Below are 24,331 nucleotides of genomic sequence, written 5' to 3'. Positions count from 1 at the left end.
CATTTACGGTGCAGATACATTATGTATGTATATATCTATACTTTATGTCATATTTTGTCTCATGGATATTCTGCAACGAGCCTTTCCTTGGCCCATGTTTTACGAAGCTGCCAAACCACCTTCTACAGAGTTTGGATTTTACAATTTGGACAATTTGGTTCTTGAAATAAGATTATTTACACCTATAAGTGCACGGTAGTGTAGACAGAATGAAATTTTATTTTGCTTATTTTTTCCCCAAAAAATCGCTTTGCAAAAAGATGCCAGGCAATTCTCCTGATTACGAACATCGCATTTATAATATTACGATTTCAATCAATATTTTAGCCGTAATTTGGAATAAGAAAAATTCATTTCCGATAGAGGTCTCCACCTGCCGGCTCTTATTGCTCGCATGGTTGCACTTCATGTGTTACCGGCCTTCGCGGTTCCACGATCTATGGCGGCATCACGATCAACGGAGTGACGGCAGAGCACGATGCCTCCATTGCCTCCATTTTGATTGTCCACGCCACATGGATGTCTAAATGTCTTGTCGGCAATTTGCACTTTGTTTCGTTGTAATCCGTGCTCCGATCTGAATAATTTGCCTACGTCCAGCTGTCTAATTCCTACGGTAAGACATTCAATGACGATTTTTATGCCTTTAATACGGCATTTTCGTGATCTTTATACTTTCCGAACATGTCACGAGAGTTTACAGACAAGAGTTTGGCTGTGTCGATGGTAGTGTAACATGTGCTTCTTTCATCTCGACTTCTTCGTTGATTCTGCACGGGCTCGCTCAGTGAAAATTGTTGAAATAAAATAAGTCACGATTTTGGGGATTTTTTAATTGCTAATACGGGGGGGGGGGGAGTTTGATGTTACACCACCGAGTGGCTTTGAGCATTCAATCTCTCTTCAATGTTACATGACGCCTTTTACAAATTTAAATCTGTAATTTCACTTTTCTTCTTGAATCCCTTATTTAGCTTCTACTCTTATCTCAATTTTATGCTTCTCTTTCTTTCTAAATTACTTTCCCTGTTCCTTTCGCAAACTTTCAAAAAATTGGATGGTACAGTACTAGGATTGCAGCGAAACACCCAAGACATGTGTTAATGCAGCTAATGTAACGTAGGATATAAGTTAGGGTTGCTATATTACAAAATTCACATGTTTTACAATTTGTTTATTACAATTTTACGTATCATATGAATATTGATTTAACAACTATATTTAATAATGAAAATACTTTTATTAATTTTTGTGAATATTATTACCCAAAATTTTTAATCATTAAATCATAATTTAGATTTACTTAGCCTGTATACAGAAACATCTGCTATAGTATTAATATGCTGAAAAGAGATGGAGTATCGTATAATTTTGTATCTAATTTGTTTCAGCATTTGTGTACATTTTCTGGCTTCTAATAGCGTTTTATTTATTATAAAAAAATAAGATGACTGACAAATCTTTAACGGGTTAAGTATAATTTAGGTTTTATATCAATGCAACTAAATGTGAAAAACATCAATTATATTATGTATATTTAATTTCAAAATATCATGAAATTTTTAAGATAAATGGATTTGGACATTTAATTATTGCATTCAGTAGAACAAGCATCTCTGCAATTGTTGTAAGATTCTTGATGATTGATTTATTTAGATGATAGAGTAAAAAACTAAGAGCAAGAACCAATCATATTAAAGAATCTTACTACAGTTGCAAAGTTGCTTTTTCGGCTAAACGCAGCTGTTCTTGAGATCACTTTAAATACTCTACAATTCATTATCAGATCTTGGAATACAATTCTATTTATAATTTTATGTACTGTGTATTATATATGTGTTGTTTTTATATTTATTTATTCTTCAAATGTATATTTTTTTACTTACATGAAATTATAAACAAAATTCCATTCTAAATTCAGATAGGAATTATAGATATCTGCAGAGGGTTTTAAACTAAACTTTATAATTGTACAGATAAATAAACTGAACAAACATAAATTCAAATATAGTATATGGAGGGAAATAATTACCTTAATATTCTAACTTGATGTTTGCACATACTGCGCATATCTTTATTCGCTTTAAAACTAGTGTTTGTGCATATCTAAGTGTTGCATAATATTGTACAACTTGCAGAGATGCCAGTGGCACAGAATGAGGTCAAGTCCAGTTGGGCTGACGAAGTTGAAGAAGAGGGAGGAGCGTTACCCGCGCCTTCGGAAGTCTACGAGAACGGTTTCAAAATTCAGACCGAGTACAAGTACAATCAGGACAACAAGAGAGTCAAGGTTGTACGCGTTTATAAGATAGAGCGGCGCATAGTGTCGAAAACGATCGCGGCGCGTAAAAATTGGACCAAGTTCGGCGATTCCGCTGACGACAGGCCGGGGCCCAATCCAGCCACCACTGTCGGTGGTGAGGATGTCTTCATGCAATTCATATCCAGCAAGGAGGAGGAGAACAAAGTGGAGGAAGACTCCCTGGACAAATTGAAAAGCATGGGCGACAAGGGTGTCGTCAAGTGCCGTAACTGCAACGGCGATCACTGGACGTCCAAGTGCCCGTACAAGGACACTGTTCTCGCCGGTGGTAAGTTATACGTTGCAGAAATGCAATTGATATAACTACAAACAAAGAATTCAATTATACAAATATAAATGATATCAGATATTACGTAATTTATTTTTGTAAAATAACAAAATTCTATCTTACAGGAAAAGTACCAGATGACAAAAAACCTCTCGTTAGTACGGGAATACCCGGAAGTGCAATGGCGGAACTTAAACCGCAGGGCGGGAAGTATGTGCCGCCCGGTATGCGCGACGGCGGCAACAAGCGCGGTGATTCGATGCAGATGCAGCGACGCGACGACACGACCGCTATACGCATCTCGAATCTCTCGCAGAGCACGACAGATGCGGATCTGGACGAGCTTGTGAAGCCATTCGGCTCCGTGGTGAAGCAGTTTCTCGCCAAAGAGAAACTTTCAAATTTGTGCAAAGGCTTTGCCTATGTGCATTTTAAGCACAGAGCGGATGCCGCGAGAGCGATAGCCACGCTGGACGGTTACGGTTACGATCATCTCATTTTGAGTGTCGAATGGTCAAAGCCACAAGTTCAAAACAATTAAAGTGGTTCCAAGCGGAATCAGTTGAAAGCACGACAGAATGGACAGAAATATGAAATTAGTTCAGAAGCAAATTCCTATGACGAACTGTATTTGTGCATAAAAGTATCTATATTCTTACGATATCAAAAATAGAAAGATGATAAGTGATCTTTATTCATTTCATTTAATCTTAAATGTGAAAATTGGATTTTTAATCAGATTTGCGTTATACGTTTAATTATATTTATAAATATAATGTATCGTATTTGATCATTACAATATGTATGATTCAATTTTGACATTTAGAATTAAATGAGATATATACAAGTCGCTATTGTCTTTCTATTTCTTATCGGAAATTAAGTTGTGTGATTCTTGCATCCTATCCGCTCAATCATCCTGCTCAGGGCGAGATCTCCAAGATTTGGTGAAGATCTGGCTCAACATAGAGATTTATTCTCAATTATAGAAATATATATTGCAACTTTCTGATATTGTAAGAGATGTACATAGATTCATTTATGCAAAAATAATTCGTTTGTCATAGGGATGCGCGACGGCAACGAACGCGGTGACTCGATGCAGATATAGCGATTCGACGATACAACTGCTATATGCATTTCAAATCTCGCAGAGCACGGAATCTGGGAGGACGAGCTTGTGAGCCATTCGGCTCCGTTGTGAAGCAGTTTCTCGCCAAAGAGAATCTTTATAATCTCTGCAATGATTTTGCATATTTCCTCCAATTTTTGTTTAACTTCAAACATAGTCTGACTACGGACTGCGAATCTTTATTTTATTTAAAATTTACTTAAGTATGTAAGTATATAAATATGTAAATGTATAATAAACGCACACACACATATTTACTATATAAATTACTATATAAACATACCTTCCTCTTCGAGTCTTGTCAGAATGTGATGATCTCTCAACTGTACTTCTGCGCCATTTATAATTTCCACTGATATATATAGAATTACAATTTTAACGCCGGTTTCGAGCAGTCTAGAGGAATTTTTAGATATATCAGATATGAGAGGGCAGGATCTGTTCTCCGTAATGTGCCAGTGTCTTCCGAGACAACGATTGAATAAAAATCCGATGTCTGATCAGATCCCCGATCTTCGGTTCAGAAAAGCAGACTCAATTCTATGTGCCACGACTGCTGTTTCAAAATAAACATACGATAAAATATACATTTAAAAAATATGAGTGTAACTAAAATAAGGTAACAAACTTCGGAGGGCGAGCTCCCCTATCAAACATGAATAAAAAGTGGCTTTGCGGACATACGTTTATATGAACCTACTGTTGAAATACAGCTCAAAATGTTTAGTTAATTAATAAAAAATGAAAAAGTAACATTTTCAATTTTTAATTACAATAAATGTTCGAAAACTGAAAATAAATAATATTAAATAGTAATAAATATTATTTATTTATTTTCCGTTAATAAACATTTTGAGCTTTATCTCAATACAATAGATTGATTTGGGTTCTGATTTTGCAATGTATTACCAATCTATTAATTCAAAGCTACTCTTGTTTACTTGTGTTAAAAATAATTTCATCGATAGATGAAGTACCATACTTTGTATTTTGAAAGTCTTATTGATTGAAAAATATATTATAAATTCTTACGTGACGAATTGATATCTTTAACTCTTATCACGAATTTGCAAGAAAGCTTAGAAAAATGGGAATCATTAATATTAATTAACTACCTTTGGGATGAAACAGAGTTAAACCTGAAACTTTCGTTGATATGTGTTGATATTACAAGCGTAAATCGCTTAGCATAGACATTTTTATTTCAATATATTACATAGATTATATTGAATCACAATGAATGTAATTACATTTGGATCTGGCCGCGCGGCCGCATTATGAGTAGACTTAGGTACATATTTCCAGAATTGTAACGTTACATCTAGTACAACCTTACACAATGGCTTATAGAAGACTCCTCGAAAGTACATCCATCGCGCTAATTACAATATAATACATCATTCTTATCCTGCGCCCGTCATTCGTTATTTTCTTTTTGCTCGGGATCAGTTTGCGACGACATGTGTTTGCTGTCATTGAATAACAAAGCCACAACTGTCACAAGTCGTGTGTAACTTGAAAAAGGAAGGGGAAATATATTGAGGACAAATCGATGATCGCTAAACAATTGAAGATCGTCGTTGAAAATTGTGAGTGATACGAAACATCATGTGAAACTCGTGTTTAATACATTCTCCTCGCACAATAAATCTAGGACACCCTGTTATAGCCCAATTATCTGTGAATATATATAGCCATCAATAAAGATCAGCCAGTTGAAAAATGCAAAATGATAACAATAAGCCGTCACTTCAGGATCTGCTTAACAATATTATCTCGTGCGCTTCTCGACATAAAGTAGATCGCGTTACACGCATAATCCAGAGATTTCTCGAGAGAAAAAAAAATACATATTCTTCACACCGAAGGTAAAATTTATATTAGAATTGCATCCGCAATGACGTACGAAAGCAATCTCTGTTTATTTGTTTATTTATTAAATTAATTTTCACGATCCTTCCAAGTGCCCGTCAAATGCGTTTCGCTTAAATTTGTTTCTCTTTTGGTCCGGTCGCTATAGCCTGTTTGGTTCACGGATTTAAAAAATTGTCATCACTTGTCGTCGGAGGCCAAACGGGGGATGCTGGGTTTAGCGGTGAGCTTTATCACGTGACATTGATCTCCTCGTCCTCCTCGTTCTCCGTTTGCTCCTCGGGCCTTTGCGGGCTCGTGAGCGGGCTCACGTCGCTCAGGTCCATTCTCGGCCGGTCCCCGTCCGCGTCGCTCAGATCCGGATTGGGATTGTTCTTGTTCGGTAGCGTCTGCTCGCGCGAGCCGCCGGTCGCCAGCAGCTCCCGCTCCTTGCTGTTCCGCCACTTCATGCGCCGATTTTGAAACCAGATCTTCACCTGCAAATGCAACCCATTATCAGTTTGTAATAAAAACCAGAATTAAATTCTTCAAATATTTTTTGTATCATGTATCACGTTTTTGTGTCAAAATCATAAACATAATTCTATCATGAATAATCAGATACGAATAGAACCAGAGATTGGGTAATTCAACTTTAACACTTTCGTACAAAGATAATATCGTTTTCGTAAAATAATCCTCTCTGGTGCTCACGCGGGGATGTAAATGCGCCGGAAAAATCCCAATGGATATTGCATTTGGACCGTTTGCAGTTCATACTACTTGTCGCAAATGATCTAAAATAAAGTATTTTATTCGCAACTTTAATTAAGTATAATCAGTTGGTTTAACATAATCGACAATGACTTGATATATCTGATAATCGCGATATCATTTTTATCGTAGCTTTGTGATGTTATTTCGGACTCGACATAATTCATTGCGATAGCTTATTGCATAATTCAAACAATCGAATCTACACGATTATAATAAGCAAACAATTTTTAGGATCTCCATAAATTAATCCTTCAGTTAGTAAAAATTGTTTTAATCATGCTAGATTAACCGGTTAATTAAATTTTGCGGATCAAATTAATACTTTATCTTCGCTCATTTGCGACAAGTAGTTTGAACTGCGAATGAACGGTGCAATGTCCATTTACGTGGAATTCTGCCGGCGCACTTACATCCCCGCGTGAGCACCAGAGAGGATTGTTTTACGAAAACGGCGTATCTTGTACATCAGAGCGCCAGTATATGTAATCGGGGAAGAGGAAAGCCGTTACTTTCCCGCGTTAAGGAGCCGCTGAACGGGCCAACGTCAAACGCACACCCGGGCACCCCCGAAAGTCTCTCTCGCCCACCCTTGTTTCCCGTCCGCTACGCCGCCCCATTAGCCACTTTATTATACGCGTTCTACCTTGAGCGAATCGTTGACCCCGGGTTGCGCGAATTGATCTACCTAAACCTGCTTTCCGAATTTTCATTCGCCGCCATCGCCGCCGCCGCCGCCGCCGCGGTGATGGTGTGCACTTGACACCATCACGGACCCCCACGGACCTTCGGGGGGTCCGCGCTCGCTCACACGAATACAACACTTCGCGCTGCCCCTGATTGATGCCGCGGGACGTGGATATTCGATAATTCGCAGACGTTCCGCCGAACGTCAGGAACGAAAGCCACTTCCGTTTAAAAAGTCGCTATCGCTTACGGGCAATTGTAAATCCCGACTGCGCTTTTCGAACGCTTCTTCTTCCCGAAAAGCCCCCGGATACGGAATCATTATAAAGCGCGATAGTATTTCGCGCCGAGTATATAGAGGTGAGTTGCCAAAGTTATTGCTTAAGATATTTTGTTATATTTCTCATTTAATGCTAATTAGCACGCAAATTAACATTGGAGTTTGATATATAAATTTTTGTATATTTTATATTTTGATGTATTTTAATATATTTTATTTCACACGTATGTAATCTAATTATTCAAAAATTCTTTTTTTTTCATATTTTACATGTCACATAAAATTATAAATAATATTTCATCATGAGTTAGTCCGACGTGAATTATGGATCGTCTAAAGTGGACTCGAAATAAAATCATTACATTGAAAATCGAGAGTAGCTGAATAACGCACTTAAAAATCACAGATTGCGTCATATGTTACAAGTAATTTTATATTTAATATAAAATACGCATTTCCAATTATCTCTGCAAATTAATTAAAATCGTGATTTCTAAACGGAGAACTATTGGAAAGTGCGATCTCGTCTCGCATGGAACGGTAATGAAACGTCGAGGGGTACGACCTTCCGGCGATTATAGACGGACAGGGGATGAATCCGCTCGCTCTTTGACCGCGCATAATTTCACGGCAACGTTCTCGACACTCGAAAATATTTTTTTTGTTCGTTTTCGGAGTGTTTCACGCGCCGGTGGACGATGGGCCGGGATGACGCGGGTAAAATTTTCGACACTTTCGCAATGTATATCTTATTCGGCGCAACGCAACGCATTCGGCCGGGCGCGGTGCGTGCGTTTGACACCGCGCGCCATCATTAATACCGGCCCTCGACCTAGAGAGATTGAAATTTAATGTAATTTATTATTTTTTAATATATCCCATGAAAACGTTTTACGCGGATATTTTCGATGCACGCGCGTCCCCCCCTTCCCCGGGGGGGCCGTCCCCGGTCACTCTCGAGGGAGGAGGCAGGCGCGTGTGCGCTTGACACCGCGCGAGTTAAAACGGGTTTTGACGCGTTAATGTGTTTTTCCGCTTTATAGCGAGATCGCCGGGGATCGGCCGCATTGAGAAAGGAGTCACGGCCATGAGCGCGCTCGTCGAGCAGACTTGTTTACACCGAACGCCATTCAAAACGCGGACGGCCGCGATCATAATCGCATCGTTAATCGCCGGAGCCTCTGTAATAAAGGCAGCTTTCATTCCGCCGGATGAAATAGCACGATTCATCCGCGTTTAATTATCATTATTAATTAGGTATATTACGTATGTGTACCGTGGACGTTCAAGCGATATTGGATAAAGAGGTTCTAATAAAGAGTAATTATTGTAATTATATCTGCAATAATTAGGATTCCCGTAACATATCCAGGTGGAAAATAATCTCGACGTGACGATAGGTAAAAAATTTTATTGATATTGTTATAACAACGAGAGAGAGTCGCGTCATCCCATTATTATTTCAATTGTAAAATTCTGTAAATCTTAAAATAAAAGTTTCAAGAGAAACACGGTTTATGATCGAAATATTAAAGAAGCACGGTTTATTATGAAAACATTAAAGAAACGTGGTACATTGTTGTTAAAAGAAAGTAAAAGAAAACGATTTATGCGACATAAAGCAATAAGGGGAATGTTTTTGAAATTATACAAATACATTTTCACTTTAGATTGCGATATCTAATTTTTTTTATTTCTTACGAATTAATGTTGTCATATTCACCGCGAATTGTTTACGGGGGTCGCTCGTTAAGTGCCAAAACAAGTAATAAAATCATTAACGCAAACGTATTCGTTACCCGCGATACGCCCCGGCATCATTAGAGACCTCAACGCGACACTAATAATTCTATCAATTACATGATTCGTTTTATCGGTGTAACGCGCTGACTCGCCGCTCGCCCAATTGCGTGTCAATAATATTTGTAGCATTTATACCTAACGCTTGTAATATTGCAGAATACGCGTTTAACCAGAAGTCAATCACAGTTCACACGCACGTAGTGCCGAAATCAATTCATCGCGAATTACGGTGAATTTGATTGTAGTTGCTGATAGAAATCCGGCTGGATAGAAAGCCGATCGACGAAATTTCGTAACAAATATTAAATTTTACTAGTGGCAGGAGATAAAGAAGTCTTAATACAAGTATTACAATGTAGAAAATATAAATATTTTACACACGGAATGATTCATTATTTCAATTGCGAATTTTTAATCGCAAGATGATTCGATAATTTTTGATAATTCTCTCAAATTTAATTATCATTAACAGATAAAATCCATTTAAAGAATTCAAAATTCAAGTTTAAAAAAAGATCTTATCGTCTTTTTTCTGTATCTAATTTAATTTTCTGTACCTAGTTTAATTTGCGAGAATTTTCAATCTCTCTACAATCATAAATTAACAATAAAATTATAATCAATTTAGCACGAATCATATTAAATTTGATTATAGTTGCTGACAGAAATTCAACTGTCGATGAAATTTCATAACAATATTAAATGTCACATTAGCGGTAATAGATATAAATCTTACTATGAATAAATTAACATAAAAAGTATAAATATTTATACATTAGATGACTCATAATTATTTCAACGTTGCAAATTTGTAATCATAAGAATGTTAAAAATCTTGAGATTTTTAAATTAAATCGTTAAAAAATTAAGTCCATGTTAATCAAAACTCAAATTTAAAACGCTTTGCATCATTTTTTATAATTTTATAGATTTAAATAAAGTTTAATTTTAAAGACTCTTCGTATACCTTCTAAAGAATCTTTCCATAAAGTGTCAGTAAAATTATAACGCTCTTTCGTCTCTCATATTTTTTATATTCTTTTCACGTAGCTTTGCTTTCTTCAAAATCTCTATGAAAAAAAAAACCGAACTTCAAACTTTCGACAAAAGGTATTATATGTCGGTAAAAAATCGATAGTGGACGATCCGAAGCACGTTTAGGGTCCTTTTCCGCTTCCGCTGCTTCCGTCGCGTCGTTAAATAACGCCGTAGATAAATTAACAAACAGCGGTGCGGGTACGACGGGTAATTATGCGTCGAACGCTATAGTGCAGGAGAGGGACTCCGGAAAGGTGAGAAAGTTATATTCGCCCCGCGACGAATTAATTCACCTATACTCACCCTGCAAATTTTCATACGGCGGGATGTATGCGCTTGACACCATGTAGACCCTAACGATCTGACGCGCTAATACACTCTTTAGCTCTAGGGTGTTACCCACACGAGAGATTGTACACCGTTTACTGACCGTTTACTACCTCCAGGATCGTGCGCGTATGTACATACGTGGGCACGTGTATGTGTACATGTAGGGTATATATTCACGTAAGCGACGCGTGTAGAGTTTTAGAATATTTAACCCCTTCCTGTCTAAAGGTGGTAATTAATGCATTTGCCAAATACCTATACGCTTTGAAACCTTGCCACGTTGCGATTGCACGTTAAATTATCCTTAAACGATACAACGGCACCCCGCAAAAGGTAACTTCCTGAAAAGAGAATTTAGAATTGTCCGATGTTTAAGAAAACAATGAATATAGACAATGAATTTCTCGCAGACGTTGAAATTAAAGCGCGTATTTTTTCTTTTCTTAAATGTTAGTTTATTTCTGGAATCTCCTTTTTGTTATAACGCAAAGTGATCTCTCCGCAACAGCAAGTAACTCTACCTGTTCTTAAGAATTACACAGTAAAATCAAGTGTAATACTCATAATGAATAGTGAATAGTAAATAAAATTATGAAATTGGCCCCCTTCTCGACGGGAACAGACGAAGGGTTCCTCGACTAAATCGATATAGGGGTGCGAGAATTTTAATCGTATCATCCACGGTACTTCTAAATTCGACAGGCAAAGGAGTAAAAATGCGCGACGGAATTTCAACACAACCACCGAGGTCGCGAGTTTTCCCTACCGTCTCGCGGCAGAGTCGCGCGTCGGGGAGCGAGATTAAGCACGCGGGGATGAAATCGGACAGGGCGACGGAATCGGTAAAGCGGCGAGCAATTCAACTTCGCCGAAAAGCGCGCGGTAGCGGCGGTGGCGGCGGGCGGCGGTGGTAGCGTTCTCTCAGGACGGAGGTGCTTTGTTACTTTTGTTAGTTCCCGGCCTGCCTGCCGCTGACGGGACAATCAATCACCGCCGTCTCTCGGTAAACGCAAAACGAAAAGAAAGAGAGAGAGAAAGAGGGAAGCGGGGCGGAAGGGGGCGGGAGGGCCGAGGGTGCGAGAGAAGATCGGAAGTTAAGCCCTGCGCGCGGTTTCCCCACGGTGTGTGTATATGCGAGTTGCCAGTTTATGCCACTCGTCTGCGGCATCCGAATGACGAAATTGGTGGATTGAAGTGGTTCCTCGTTCACATTGTTGTTTAGAAGAAAAAGACACGATAATTAAAATAAAGGATAAATATTCAAATTATTATTTCGGAAAATTCAATTCTAATGGTACATCAAGGCTGAAAGAGAGATTTTCCTCCCCTCCCCTCCTCCAAAAAAAAGAAAATTTTTATGGAACATATAGATATATGCATCAAAATAAAAATTAATAAATAATTAGAAAGAGAGAAAGAATCTCGAAGTCTTCTTTTACATCCTAAATTTTATCTAGCTGCTTCTATCAACGAGTGGCATTTCAATCTTTTTTTATGTTTCAATTAGGTTGAAAACTTTTGCATTTCATAGCGCTTTTTATCTACAAAATATAGCTCATGTACTTTTTAGATTTAATTATCACGTAGAATAGATTTGTGTTGTTTTATTGTTTGGAATTTTAGAGTGCGATCTCTCCTTCTCTCATAATTTCATTTTGTTCCTATAATAGCTGAATTTAATATCTCTTCTGTTCCGCATAATGACTCGTTTGCAATGATTTGTGTAGTCCGCGACTTATTACTAAACATTTAAAATTTTCAATTTCTTTTTTGCTTGTATTCTGTTCTTTCCCGACTCATCGATGTATAGCTGTCAAATTCGTCGTGTATATATGCGATTCTGAAAAGATCTCCCCACCACTCAACTCGAGTTTCAAGCACGCTTCCTCAGAAAATCCAACTGCGAGCGAGCAGCGTGTCGATTTCAATATCTTCTTCGTCACTTGTAAGAAGTGTGCGATAGCTATAATTCGTAGCATAGTTGTACAAAACTTCAGCACTTCAATGAATGAATATTCCTAAATTGATAGTACAAAAAAAATTTTTTTAATTTAAATAATGAAAATTAATTTCAAATTGCGTTTTATACATTTAATCAAAGCGAACGTACCATCGAAAAATTCACTTATATAATGAGCTGAATAATTCATATAATATTAGTTCGTGTAATTAAAAATGAAAATTTATTTATTTGACAAACGTAACGAAATGGTCAAAAAAAGCCATTTATAAACTATCGACTGTCGAAAAATAAAATATTGATAAACGTCGTACGTGATCATCCCATTCATTTCTTAATCAAAATTGACTCCTGTAATTCTCAATCTTGATTATTCCATACCCTCTTAATTACATCCGTCGTGATAGTACAAAAATTTTAATTGGAGCGTTAGATCTTGGAGACTTGGATGACACGTCGGAGAGGACCGATCGTTCATCCCCGATTATCTCCTAAACTGCCGAGCCGATCGGTTGTCCACCCTGGGATCATTCAAATATCGCTATAGTCGCGAGGATCAAGCATAACGACGACATCCGAAAGGCGTTATATAGAGTGCGCGAGTGGGTAATCGTTAAACGATTGGCTGCGACCTCTCTCGCTCTCTCTTCCTGTCTTCCACCCTTTCTCCATCCCTCCTGGAGGAACCCCGGGCTGGAAATCCTCCTCCGTTTAACTCCCTGCCCCATTCCTCGCACCCACGCGCCCGCCCTTACTTCCGCCTACCCTCGTGCACCCTCCTCGTGCTTCAACCCCGTCCCCTCGTGCTCCGTCCCACCCTCCCCCTCCCCCTGTTCCCCCCGGCCGCTCTTTCAACTCAACCCCCTGTGCCATCCGCGCTGTGCCTAGTGCGGTGGTGGCGCCATCTGGTGCAGTTTAATAAAAGACGATCGATTATGACGTCGGCCTCAGAACTACCCCTCAGCTCACTCACTCTTGCCGACTCCCTCCTCCCCTTCTCCTCCGCCCTTCTCCAGCCTGGCCACGAGTGCTCACCCCCTCAATCTCTCTCTTTCTCTCTTTCTCTCTCTCTCTTTCTCACTTACTCATGTACCCGACTCTCTCTTTAGGACTCCCTCTCGTGCGCTCGTCGATTCTATGTCCGGAATAGCGCAGAAAGAGCAGAACAGAAAGGGAGAAGTCCAGAATTCGCGGAGGAGAAGAAAAGAGGGATTTATATTTCACACGAGGGACATACTGAAAGATTTTTTCTTTGTTCGCATTTTTACACGTACATATAACATAAACGAAACTAACTCGTTTCTTATTCTTACGTATTTAAATACTACGACGTTTAAATGTTAAGAATTTTTTTTCTAATTGCGCACTTTTTGATAATTTTTTATCAAACGGTACAGTCACACGTCAGAAGCGTATTTATTTTGCAAGTACATTATATTTTATGTTATATTTTGCAAAAAAAAATGATTACTTATTGACTTCTCGTTAAGAAAAATCCACCCATAAAACAGATCAAGGGATTGTGATCATATATATTTATCAATTTAACTCCCATTCATTCGTCGATCGTTTTTCGAGGGAAACAGAGACTATAAAAAAATCTCTCTCTCTGAATTTCCCCTTCGCATCCGCGTTGACTCTCCGCGCGGAAAGGACGAAGTAAGAGAGGAGTGAGGTCCGGAGAGTCGAGAGTGCGGAATGGCACGGGGGAGGAAGCGAAAGGGACGATATAGAGAGGCGAGTAGGGGTTGCCATCCGTACAGGGGTACACCGTGAGGTGAGGTCAGCCAGACCAGGAGGAGGGAGTGGGCACCCAGAGGGAGGGGGGGAAGTGGGGGTGGGGGAGGGTGGATCAAACGTAAAAAGTACGGCACAAAGCTGCCGGCGTGGCGCGATCCTGCGGGCGAAGGGCAGACGGCTGCCTGATGTATGGAAAGGAAGTCGCGCGATAATAGAGGGGAAAAAGGGCCTTTGCGGATTTATCGGCGCCGCGCCGCGCCGCCCCGGTGACGATTTAATCGATTGTTTTTCTCGGGAGCGGATAAAGGCGTAATTGCGAACACCGGCGGAATCTCGTTTAATTCTTTTGAAGCCCGGTGATATGAAAAATCACCTATACCACCTATCCCTTTGCTCTCACCGAGCCCTTAGCTCGACCGTTATTCGATTATTTGACTGGAGTCTTTAATGGCTGGGATATTTATGCTACTTTATATGTAACATGAATTCTCGCATCGACGGAGGGAAATAAAACATATCCGTTTGTATTGCTTAATATGCAACACAAACGATGTCACGTCTGGTTATTAATTCTAGATAAATATGAAGTCTGCGATTCAAGGAGATAATTCAGTACGCTGGAAATATCCTATCGTCGTGAGTTTGCGAGATTGAATTAAAGTTTCGAGATTAATGATCGTAAGATTGGATTTAATTTGATTGAGAGATAATGGAGAGACGCGAGGATAAGTGTCTCTTAACAGCGGAATATCTTTTAATATGAAAACTGTTTATGTCAACGTACAAAGTTTTTCGTAATCTCGATTGAAGCGCACGAGAGAAATGGCACTTGCGTCCAGCATTGTGTAATTGCATAAAAAATCTTTAATTAAAAAAATTTTATTCGATATCTCTTAGGGCATCTTTACAAAATTAATTACTAATAATAAAAGCGAGCAGTTCGGCGTTATATGCGAAAGGGGGATGGCTCTTCGAATGTCTCCGTAAAAGAGTGCGGATATCAGTTAGGGTAGTACGAGATCGTAAAAGTAAAAAGAGCAGCGCAAGCTGCCGCGTCGCAATTCCAGCCGGAGATGAGCTGGCAATTGCTGATGTAGAGTGAAAAACGTCATGTGTTCGCGCGTCTGAGATGTCGTATATGAAACCTCCTTTCCGGCTCGACGAAATATCACCGTCGCCGTCCGACAAGTACCGTTCTAAGATCGCAATAATCCGAATCTAATCAGCCGATAAAAAAAAGAACACCTTACTGCAAGTGAAATTGGACTAATGCGATTTCTAAAATGACCATGAACACTTGCAATCATTATCTGTATTTCTTTTCGATATAGATTTTCGTATTTTGTTTCATAGGATTTTTTTCGTGGATTATGACATAAATAATTATTTCGCGCACTGCCGTTAAGAATTTTTTTTTTCGACATGATAGAAGCTCGCGATAGAAGCATAGTACGGCTACGATAGGACAGATTTCCATACTGCGGAGGAAAGGAGAATCCGTATTTATCGTTACACACCCATCCGGTTTTATGAATACGATCCTACGAGCACGCGGGCGAACGGGAGAGGCGAACACGTCCCGGAATCGACGTCACAGTCCGCGACGAGGGGACGGGAGGGACGTGGAAGGTTTACAATCGGGATATACAATTTGCGAATTTACAATCCGTCTGCGTGCAGGTCGTATAACCGGGCTACAGCTGCGAGAGTGGATACGATCTGGCATTCCGAATCGGAAGTGATATTTCCGGGAGAAATGTCGCGAGAGCGAGAGCGAGAGGAATTCGTCGGGAAACGCACCGACGCGACGCGACGCGACGTCGAGCAGCTCTGCAGCGTATCTGACTTTCTCGTTGCAAAATTTTATTTTTAAAAAGTACATTTAAATCCATTCGATCAATGTCATTCAATCTATTCAAATCAGTAGAATATCGTCGGATTTCTTCAGGAAATTAAAGACAAAAATTTCAATATCGAAATATTGAAGCGCCAAAACCTTTTACATTATAAGGATGGAAAGGAATGCCTTTTCGCATGTTAAGCTTCACGTGAAAATTCAACCAATTAAAGAAACTTTATTCTTCATTAAATCCCGAGTCGATACTTGTTTCAACAAAATTTTTATTTAATCGATTAAAAGACGTCTAGCCTCTTAGAGTAAGAAGTCGCAAACGACAAAGGACGAGTTGCTATAAAATTCGGCAAGCCCGCCTCCAAAACTCATCGAAGTTTTTACATCGAATTAGCGGTTGTGGAAGTATTAAAAATCGATTTTCGATGGCCCAATGTATTAAAATCAATTTTCATTATAAATGTTTGCGGCTTACATTATGCTCGTACATTTGTCTCCGCAGAGGCAGAAGGATGAGGGACGAAGCGCTCGCTACCACCGTTTGGGAGTCATCGATGCCGCTCGATCCCTCGGCGCTCGACTTTACTCGGCGCACTCGCCCCGTGAGTGATTAAAGTTGATTCTCAAAGGCGAAATCTATATGCATACCGCGGTATTGTATATTCATGGTTTCTTAGCTCCCGCGTCCGCCTCCGGCGCGAGCGTGAGCTAGGGGCGGAAGGGGGAGGGCGGCGGCAGCAGCGGCGGTGGTGGCGGGAGGGGGGGGAGGGCAGCGGCGCTCTCTCAAAGTAAAATCCATAATGCATGAAGGTCCACGGGCTAAGCCGAAGAGCTTAAAGCCGTAAGATATTGCGCGGCGTTATATTCATGTTATGCTCTGCGAGAGGCAGGCCTTTGTTTTTAATATCCGCGGCAGATTGTAGCCGGAGCGATTAGGGTAACGTCATAGCCGTCCGTCCTTCGCTAGACTTTGATCCACCCGCGATCAAGATGAATGAGCTTCCGCCAGGCTGACGTACGAACGGCTCAAGGGATGACTATAGGTAAAAATGTTATTTTTATGCGCGGATAACAGAATAAGAAAAGCTGAGCTATTATCACTTGGCTTATTATTAGAGGAATAAATGTCAAGCTTGCGAATAGGGAAAATCGGGTCGACTCAAAAGAAAAAGGAATTGTGTACTCCGAAATCTCGCAGAATTCTTATAAGAATAATTCTTAAGCTGTTCTATATATTTTACACAACGGAAGTAACATGATATTACTTGTGCTTAAATTCTAAATCTTACCCGTTCATTTAAAATTTTTTCTCAAAATATCTGAAATTAAATGTTCAATTTTAACGTGATATGTAAAAGATAACATTATATACATACGAAATTATATTAATTTTTACTTTATTATCTCAAGTATATTTAAAATTTACTTTTTATCTCATGTACATTTAAAATATATGTTACATCATTCTTTTAAATATATTTAAATTATATTAATCTTTAATTTTATCTTTTATATAAAATTATATTAATTCTATAAAAAGAAATTGTAATAATTACGTGTTATACATGAAAAATTAATTACGAAAAAATTAATTTAGCACAAAGAATTTTGGTGTAACGGTAAAGTAAGACTTTCCTTTTAATGCACTGATACGGCTATGTTACATCTAACCGAAAAAAGTTATATATCGACGGGCTTGAATAGTCAAGAGCGATGCTATGAGAACGATCGTCGATCGTCTGTAAGTTCGCGTTATCGCGTAGCCAGTGTGTGCCTTGTAAGTGGATATACGAAGAAAACAGATACTCTTTTCGCGACACGCGGACATCAAACGTACGTATCTCCGTCTCTCCGAGCTAGGACGTTTGTGCAAATACACGTCTCGGCTAGCTCTCCTCGGGTCAGCTCCCCGCCGACGGGCGAGCCGCGATGGACGGGGCGATGGCGGCGGATTGCTCTCGTAAAAGCTTGCCAAGGCAAACTCGAATCAACGGCGGACCTAATGGCTACAAATTGATTTGACCGACGGAATCCAGGAAACTCGATATCCTCCTCTTGAAACGCCGAGACCTAATGGCCGATCTATCTAACGTGTCAACGTCAGTGCCCGTGGGAAAGCGACGATCTGCGAGACCGGCGTAGAAATTGAATTGAAGAGAGCGTTTATACACCTTCTCGCCTCCCGTCGCGATAATAATTAAACGCTGCTCAAATTCATCGCTTTCGCAATCTCCCGATTTCGCGTTTTCCGATTCGAGTTGACTCGCTGCGAAACACCTTCCTGTATCACTCAATGTAAGTATACTTAATGTTACATACAAATTAATTATTCTCATTCGCGCGCTCGCGAATCGCCTGCAATTTAGATTCTTTTTCTATTTTATACACGAAAGAAAAAATTCCACGCAACACCGTCTTAAGATAAGATGCGGAATCCTCGGTATTTTCTTTCGGGGGTATTAAATAGGCTGCCAGCAGCATGAGAGGGTGGAGTCATTTTTCCCCTATTCTTTAATACAATTCGCGGATTCTGAGCGGGACACTCGCCCTACGACAAGCGAGATGAAGAAACGAAGAGATCGGATAAGGATCTCGTCGAGATTTAATTTAATGCTTGAGAATATCTCGGCGCAAATAGCGGTATTGTGTAATCCCACGATTAGATAGGCGCTTAACGGAGGAAGGAGGTCTAAACTCGCAAAGTTTAGGAAGACGGCGACTGCAAATAAGACGTAGACGGAACTTAACGCGCGACGGCGTTAATCGTCTCTTTTTTCGAGATCCGGGATAGCGGCCGAGGAGGTGCGCGCGGAAAAAAATGCGTTAATTTCAATTTCTGCGCGCGGAAAATGTTACGACGTCAGTCGTGTAATTCAGTCGTGCAAGCGAGGAACGTAATATGAAACGTGGAAGCTTAAAGAACTTGGCAATTTTTGCCGAGTACACGAATAACGAGTCGACTTGCCCGACGATTCGTCGGCGACGTCGGGCAAGTTCCGTGAAATCGGTGCCGGGCGGGCAACTAGGATCCGTGCTTTTATATCGCGAATTAAGCTCGCGGCGTGATTCTGACAGCTCTGGCAACTTGTAAGAAGAAGGGAAACCGCCGTCCCGTTGCCCGTCGGTTCTGATTATTAAAAAGATAACAAGCCCCGGGGGCTCTCTTTAATTTTTCCGTCGTTTCCGCTGGTAGATCCGACATAACGGAGACGTCCCGGGCATAAAAGTGGCCGGCCTCCTCATAATTCCAGATAATTTAAGGTCGACGGCGTTGATGAGTTCTACCTACGGGCGACGCGAGAGCGATTCTGACAAGACGCTGCCGCTGCTGTCTCAATATCCCCCCAAGGCGGAAATGAAAAGCTAACGTCTCTTAATTTCCCGGCATCGCCGCACGTTTCTTAATTTCTTAAAATCTACAGAAGCGCGCAGTCAAGCCTGTTCTTAGTCGCCAACATTTTCGTTATGAGAAAAATCATGAATTCTATTAACTTCTTTTCGGCCATTTAATTAAATATTTAGAGAATTATACATTGTTTCAAAGTTAAATATCTCGAAAGCGAGATATGAAGAGAAGAGTTCAGCTGATCAAATTTAAAATTTGCAAAGTTTACTACAAATATAAAATTGTACGTAAAACGTATTTTATGAATCACATATGAGTTGTATCGTATTTTGTACAATATATAAATTCTTTTTTTCAAATTACCTTACCATATCATTATTAAAAAACATTTCATTACAGATATATATATGGGAAAAGTAAGAAAAAAAATATATGTTATTTTTATATATAAAATTTAAAGAAATATGTGATATGTATAATATATTAATCTTCTTCTCTAAAACAAAAATGAGCCTTCGTGGTTTCTGAGAGAGCCGGGCTCTCGTGATAAATCAACATCTTCATCTCGTTAAAGGCGCTGAGAGGGATAAGGGTGTAGGCATAGCCAAGAAAGGGGTTGGCTCTCGCTCACCATCACTAATTACTTTAGTTATCCCCCTTTAACCCTCGACGTTCCTCTTAAACCCACCCTCGTCATAAACTGTAGTGAAGCCTCGAACCTGTGTGAAACGGCACCTCGTCCCTCTCCCATCCATCCCGCCCCTTCCAGAGCCCTACCTCCTCCTCCTCCTTCTCTTCACCCGCTGTATCCTGCCGCCCCTCAAAGTACCAGATTACCCTCGGAAAAGCTTTATTATTATCATCCGCCCGTGGTACCGCAAGTCCTTAATTAAATTCGAGAAAAGATTCATGGGTCCAGCGGAGAATCCGAAGTAACAGAGTAATTCGAGGTGATTTTCGAAACTCGCATGTGCCTTTGAAAACTATAAGGGCGTCGTATTTAAGAAAATAATACTTTGGTAACAAAAACTAGTTGTCAGAAAACGGAGGAAACTTTTATCGCGCCGTTAAGCGTCAACTAAAATTCTGATACAGCAGGAGTTGTCGGAGAATTAAAATTAATTGAAATATTATGAAGATTCTTAGCCTTTCCGGAGCTTAATAAATAGACCGAGTGTATTGCAAAGGGCGCAGTTATACGTAACGACGCGATAATGGGTAAACGGTCGCGATAACAATGCCACTTCGACACGCATCCGACACGTCGATAGCTCGATAACTTAGATTGCAATACCGAGACGGAAGTTCCGATAGCGGTATTATCGCTCTCGCACTCGGTACATTAAGGGAGACGTGAAATTCGGCATCTGCTACCAACACTTCGCCGCTATTAAGAGACATCGAGGAGTAGAGAGAGACAGAAGAGAAAGAGAGAGAGAGAGAGAGAGAACACAGAGAGGAAAACGGTGGTAGAGCGAAGGGCAGAGAGAAAGAACTATCATTGGACAATAATCGCTTTTATGGGTGTTCGTGTGGCGAACCGTGATATTAGATAGCCGACCAACGAGTGCGCAGAATCGCAGTTCTCAAATCGCAGGAACTCTCTCGGGCCCGGAAACACCCTCTAATAAAGTTGGGAAAAGTTTCTCCCTCGCGTACGCGCGCGCGCGATAAAAAGTAATGTTAGAGATATTGCGGGTGCGTTCGGTTGGAGTTCAATTGCTTTTAACGACGGGATCACGTTCGATATGTACTTACGAAGCTGAATCGCGTCGCGGCGCCGAAGTATCATTTCATTGGAATCGAGTAATCGAAATTGCCGTTTCGCCTGGTACACTTTTGACGAGATTATTTGTTCCGGAATCGAAAGACCGTAATTCCACTTTGCGACGCTTCGCGTTTGGCATTTGATAAGAGAAAACGTACAATCTTTCGAATTTAATTATATTTTATGAAATAGAAAGATGAAAAAAGGAAAATATTATTAAAATATGTGCAGTCTGGTTTCGTCTGGTACACTTTTGGCGAGATTATTTGCTCCATAATCCCACTTTATAACGCTTCGTTTTTGATATTTGGTAAAAAAAAAAACACAATCTCTTGAATTCAATTACATTTTATGTGATAGAAAGAAAGATAAAAGAAACAAAAGAAAAATGTTAAAATATATGCTGGAAGTATCCTTCAAAGAAAAAAATATTCGAAGACATTTCGAGTCTTCGTAATGTCTTACAGAAAGTTTGAAATGTCAATAAACCTTCTCGCGGAAACGTGTCGACGTTTAATTACAGATTTCCGAATCCGGCGCAACAATTCGCCGTGTTCACGAGAGACGCAGGTTTCACTCGGCGAGTTTATTCGTCGCGAATACCCGCTGGATTCTTATCACGTTGTTCGCGATCGCTCAACGACGGCGGCGCGACGGGAGGAGAGCGACGCGGCGGCCGGAAGAAGGGCGCAAAATCAGCTTTTGTATGCGGATTGCGGAACCGCAAGAAACGTCAATTCACTCTCTTCTCGGCTCTCACCCTCGTGTACGTAGTACGTATACGTTGCCACGGTCTCCGCCATGTGTATGTATGCGACGCTTGATCCTTAGATTTCCTCGTAAAACCAGCGACAGAGTGAGCCTCGACCAATGGCGGTCGAAGCATGGCGCTCGAGGTGTGAATTATACATGAGGATATATCCCTACACAGTCCTCTCCGCCGTGTATCCCTTCCTCGCGCTGCCCCGCACCCCGCGCGCGCGTTGTCTCTTTCTTGCTCCCCCGTATATATTCACCGCGACCACCATTCATCCGACCGGAGACCGCTTCTTGCTCGCCCGATCTTCTCACGCCCGCCAGTAACATCTCGATCTCAAAACGATAATTATATTTAGAACTTAAAAAAAGAACAGAGATTTTAATCTGAACCCCGAATCAATTTATTTGCAATCTGCAATTTTTTCATATAATTTCTGTCGCGACTCAAAATAGAATTTTATTTAATTTTATGTGTTGTATAATTGAAGAAAAATATTTGAAAAAAAAAAGCAGAATACGCGTATAAAACATACATTAAAATATACGCATACGTATAAAAAAATCCGACATGTAAAATTATAAATAAAATCTGAAATGAAATCTGATCTATCCCGAAATCTGACACGAATTATATAGCGTTTAAAATAAACTTACAAAAACAAATGATGTTCGTTAAAATTATGATTTTTAATCTTGTATGATAGATATTAAAAATATTCTTTTTTATAATAATAATAATTTTTCTACCATTACTTTTTACCCATGTTCACTGATCACCGCTCTCACTCAAATAAATATCGCTGCTTATAATTCAATCTTGTCACGTCAGTAACATTTTGATGTTGTCAGTTACACGAGCGATCTCACACAAAGCAATAATTACATAAAATTAAAAAATTTGGACGCTAAATCAGTTTATTTGTGAGATTATCGTCCGAATTTCGTTAGTTTTCTTTGAAACAAATAATATTTACTAAATATATATTAGTTTTTAATAATATTTATGATATTTCTTTTACGATAATTATTTTTATCATTTTCCTCTTTTATATAGCCATTATGTAGACATTATTTCTCGTTTATACAATAGAATGAGGAGATACATAATTTATAATATTTATTTTAAAAACGACTTGAGGTTCAAAACATAATCAACAAATCAATAATTTATATTTTCATTTTTATTATTTTCCTTGATTTTATTCCCTTTTAATATATAGTATTTAGTATATCTAATCCTTCAATTGTCTTTGGTACGAGAAACATTTCCAACCTTCTCTCCGAGTGCCAGTAACAATTTGAGGATTAAGCTAGGATCCGTTCCGCCCCGCGTAACTCGCGTGTTACAGAGCAAACTTAATTATCTCGGATAGGGCTGCGCGTGCACCTTCAAGTATCGACTTGCAGGCGTGCGTTTTACATATATGTGCATCGCGGGCAGATCACGGGTGCGGTATCGACGTATCGCGTTGACGTACACACGAAGAAAGAGCGAGCGAGCGAGCGAGCGAACGCGGGGCTGCTGGTGTGCGGCAACAGAGGAAGCTGGAGTCAGGCACATAATATCCCCAAGGGTATACGGGGTTAATCGGGCGATGCCAGTTCATTAGTCGCACACGTAGGTGTATATGCAACGTATAGCGGTGCACACACGCCGCTATATGGTGGAGGACCGTGCGCTCGGCGTGACGCTAATGGAACTAAGCGATATATCCGGAAATGGCGCGCCGTGTGAGTTAGTTTCATTCGATTTCATGAGCGCGCGCCGCGCGGCCCGGTCGTTTTCAGCGAACGCGCGAATGTCCGCGATGGCACACGGCAGCCGAACGCGCGCCGCGGCGCCATCGAGGTTTTTATTCCAATTCCGCGCCCCCGTCGTCGCCCCAAATCGTCCGTATTTGAATAAACGAATGAGCGAAACGTATAAAGCGTTTATTGACGTTCCGAGCTCTCGAACGATAACACGGAAACAATGGCAGACGTAGAAATATCCTTATACATATTGAAACTTACATACAGAGTTATATTATATGTTTTATATAAAACATTGTGAACTAGAGTAAGAAATAAAATGAAATGTTTAACACAAGAATAAATAGTGTTTAAGAAATTTCAATTTTCTATTTAGTGCGATTTTATTATCATCTATAATAGCGACAGATACACGTAATGCTATATGTAATGTCCAAGTATCTAGCCTCCATAATATTAAATATAATTAATGTTAAATATATTTAATATATTGCTTTAAATATTAATCAAACATCTTCTAAGTGAATCAAATACTTAGCAGAAAGACCTAAGCGTTTGGCTCCTCCGACGGCTCTTTCACGATTAGGATAATTAATCGTGAAGCTAATTACGCAGAGTTAATTACGCGAAGCGGCGAGGCGTATTATTATTATTATTATTATTATTAT

General features: G+C 39.9%; 2 protein-coding genes and 1 long non-coding RNA gene across 4 annotated transcripts in view; 2 read left to right on the top strand and 1 right to left on the bottom strand.

The window, feature by feature from the left end:
• Window positions 1-421: 421 nt before the first annotated feature.
• On the top strand, window positions 422-4,759 carry LOC105455093 (eukaryotic translation initiation factor 3 subunit G-like). Of its 2 annotated transcripts, XM_011698146.1 has the most exons (4): window positions 423-616; window positions 1,392-1,469; window positions 2,139-2,591; window positions 2,717-4,759. In XM_011698146.1, the coding sequence occupies exons 2-4, from the start codon at window positions 1,448-1,450 to the stop codon at window positions 3,130-3,132; spliced, it is 891 nt and encodes a 296-aa protein (XP_011696448.1). In that variant the 5' UTR covers window positions 423-616; window positions 1,392-1,447; the 3' UTR covers window positions 3,133-4,759. The 2 variants fall into 2 exon arrangements, with proteins under 2 accessions (XP_011696450.1, XP_011696448.1); XM_011698148.1 differs by lacking the exon at window positions 1,392-1,469 and having other exon boundaries at window positions 422-616.
• A 984-nt stretch (window positions 4,760-5,743) lies between these two features.
• Window positions 5,744-24,331, bottom strand: part of LOC105455102 (homeobox protein DBX1-like) — a gene marked incomplete at its 5' end in the record, with an annotated part of 20,236 nt that continues 1,648 nt past the window's right edge. The window contains one exon of the mRNA XM_011698159.1: window positions 5,744-6,071. Within this exon, the coding sequence (XP_011696461.1) occupies window positions 5,829-6,071 (243 nt within the window). The remainder of the gene's footprint in view (window positions 6,072-24,331) is intronic.
• LOC105455092 lies at window positions 8,372-9,498 on the top strand. Its single transcript, XR_975081.1, has 3 exons — window positions 8,372-8,498; window positions 8,573-8,715; window positions 9,275-9,498. It is a non-coding gene; the product is annotated as an uncharacterized LOC105455092 (long non-coding RNA).

Source organism: Wasmannia auropunctata, unplaced genomic scaffold (genome assembly GCF_000956235.1).
Source record: "Wasmannia auropunctata unplaced genomic scaffold, wasmannia.A_1.0 LD335939.1, whole genome shotgun sequence".
In the NCBI taxonomy this organism is placed as follows: domain Eukaryota; kingdom Metazoa; phylum Arthropoda; class Insecta; order Hymenoptera; family Formicidae; genus Wasmannia; species Wasmannia auropunctata.
This window is presented reverse-complemented; position numbering and strand designations above follow the sequence as displayed.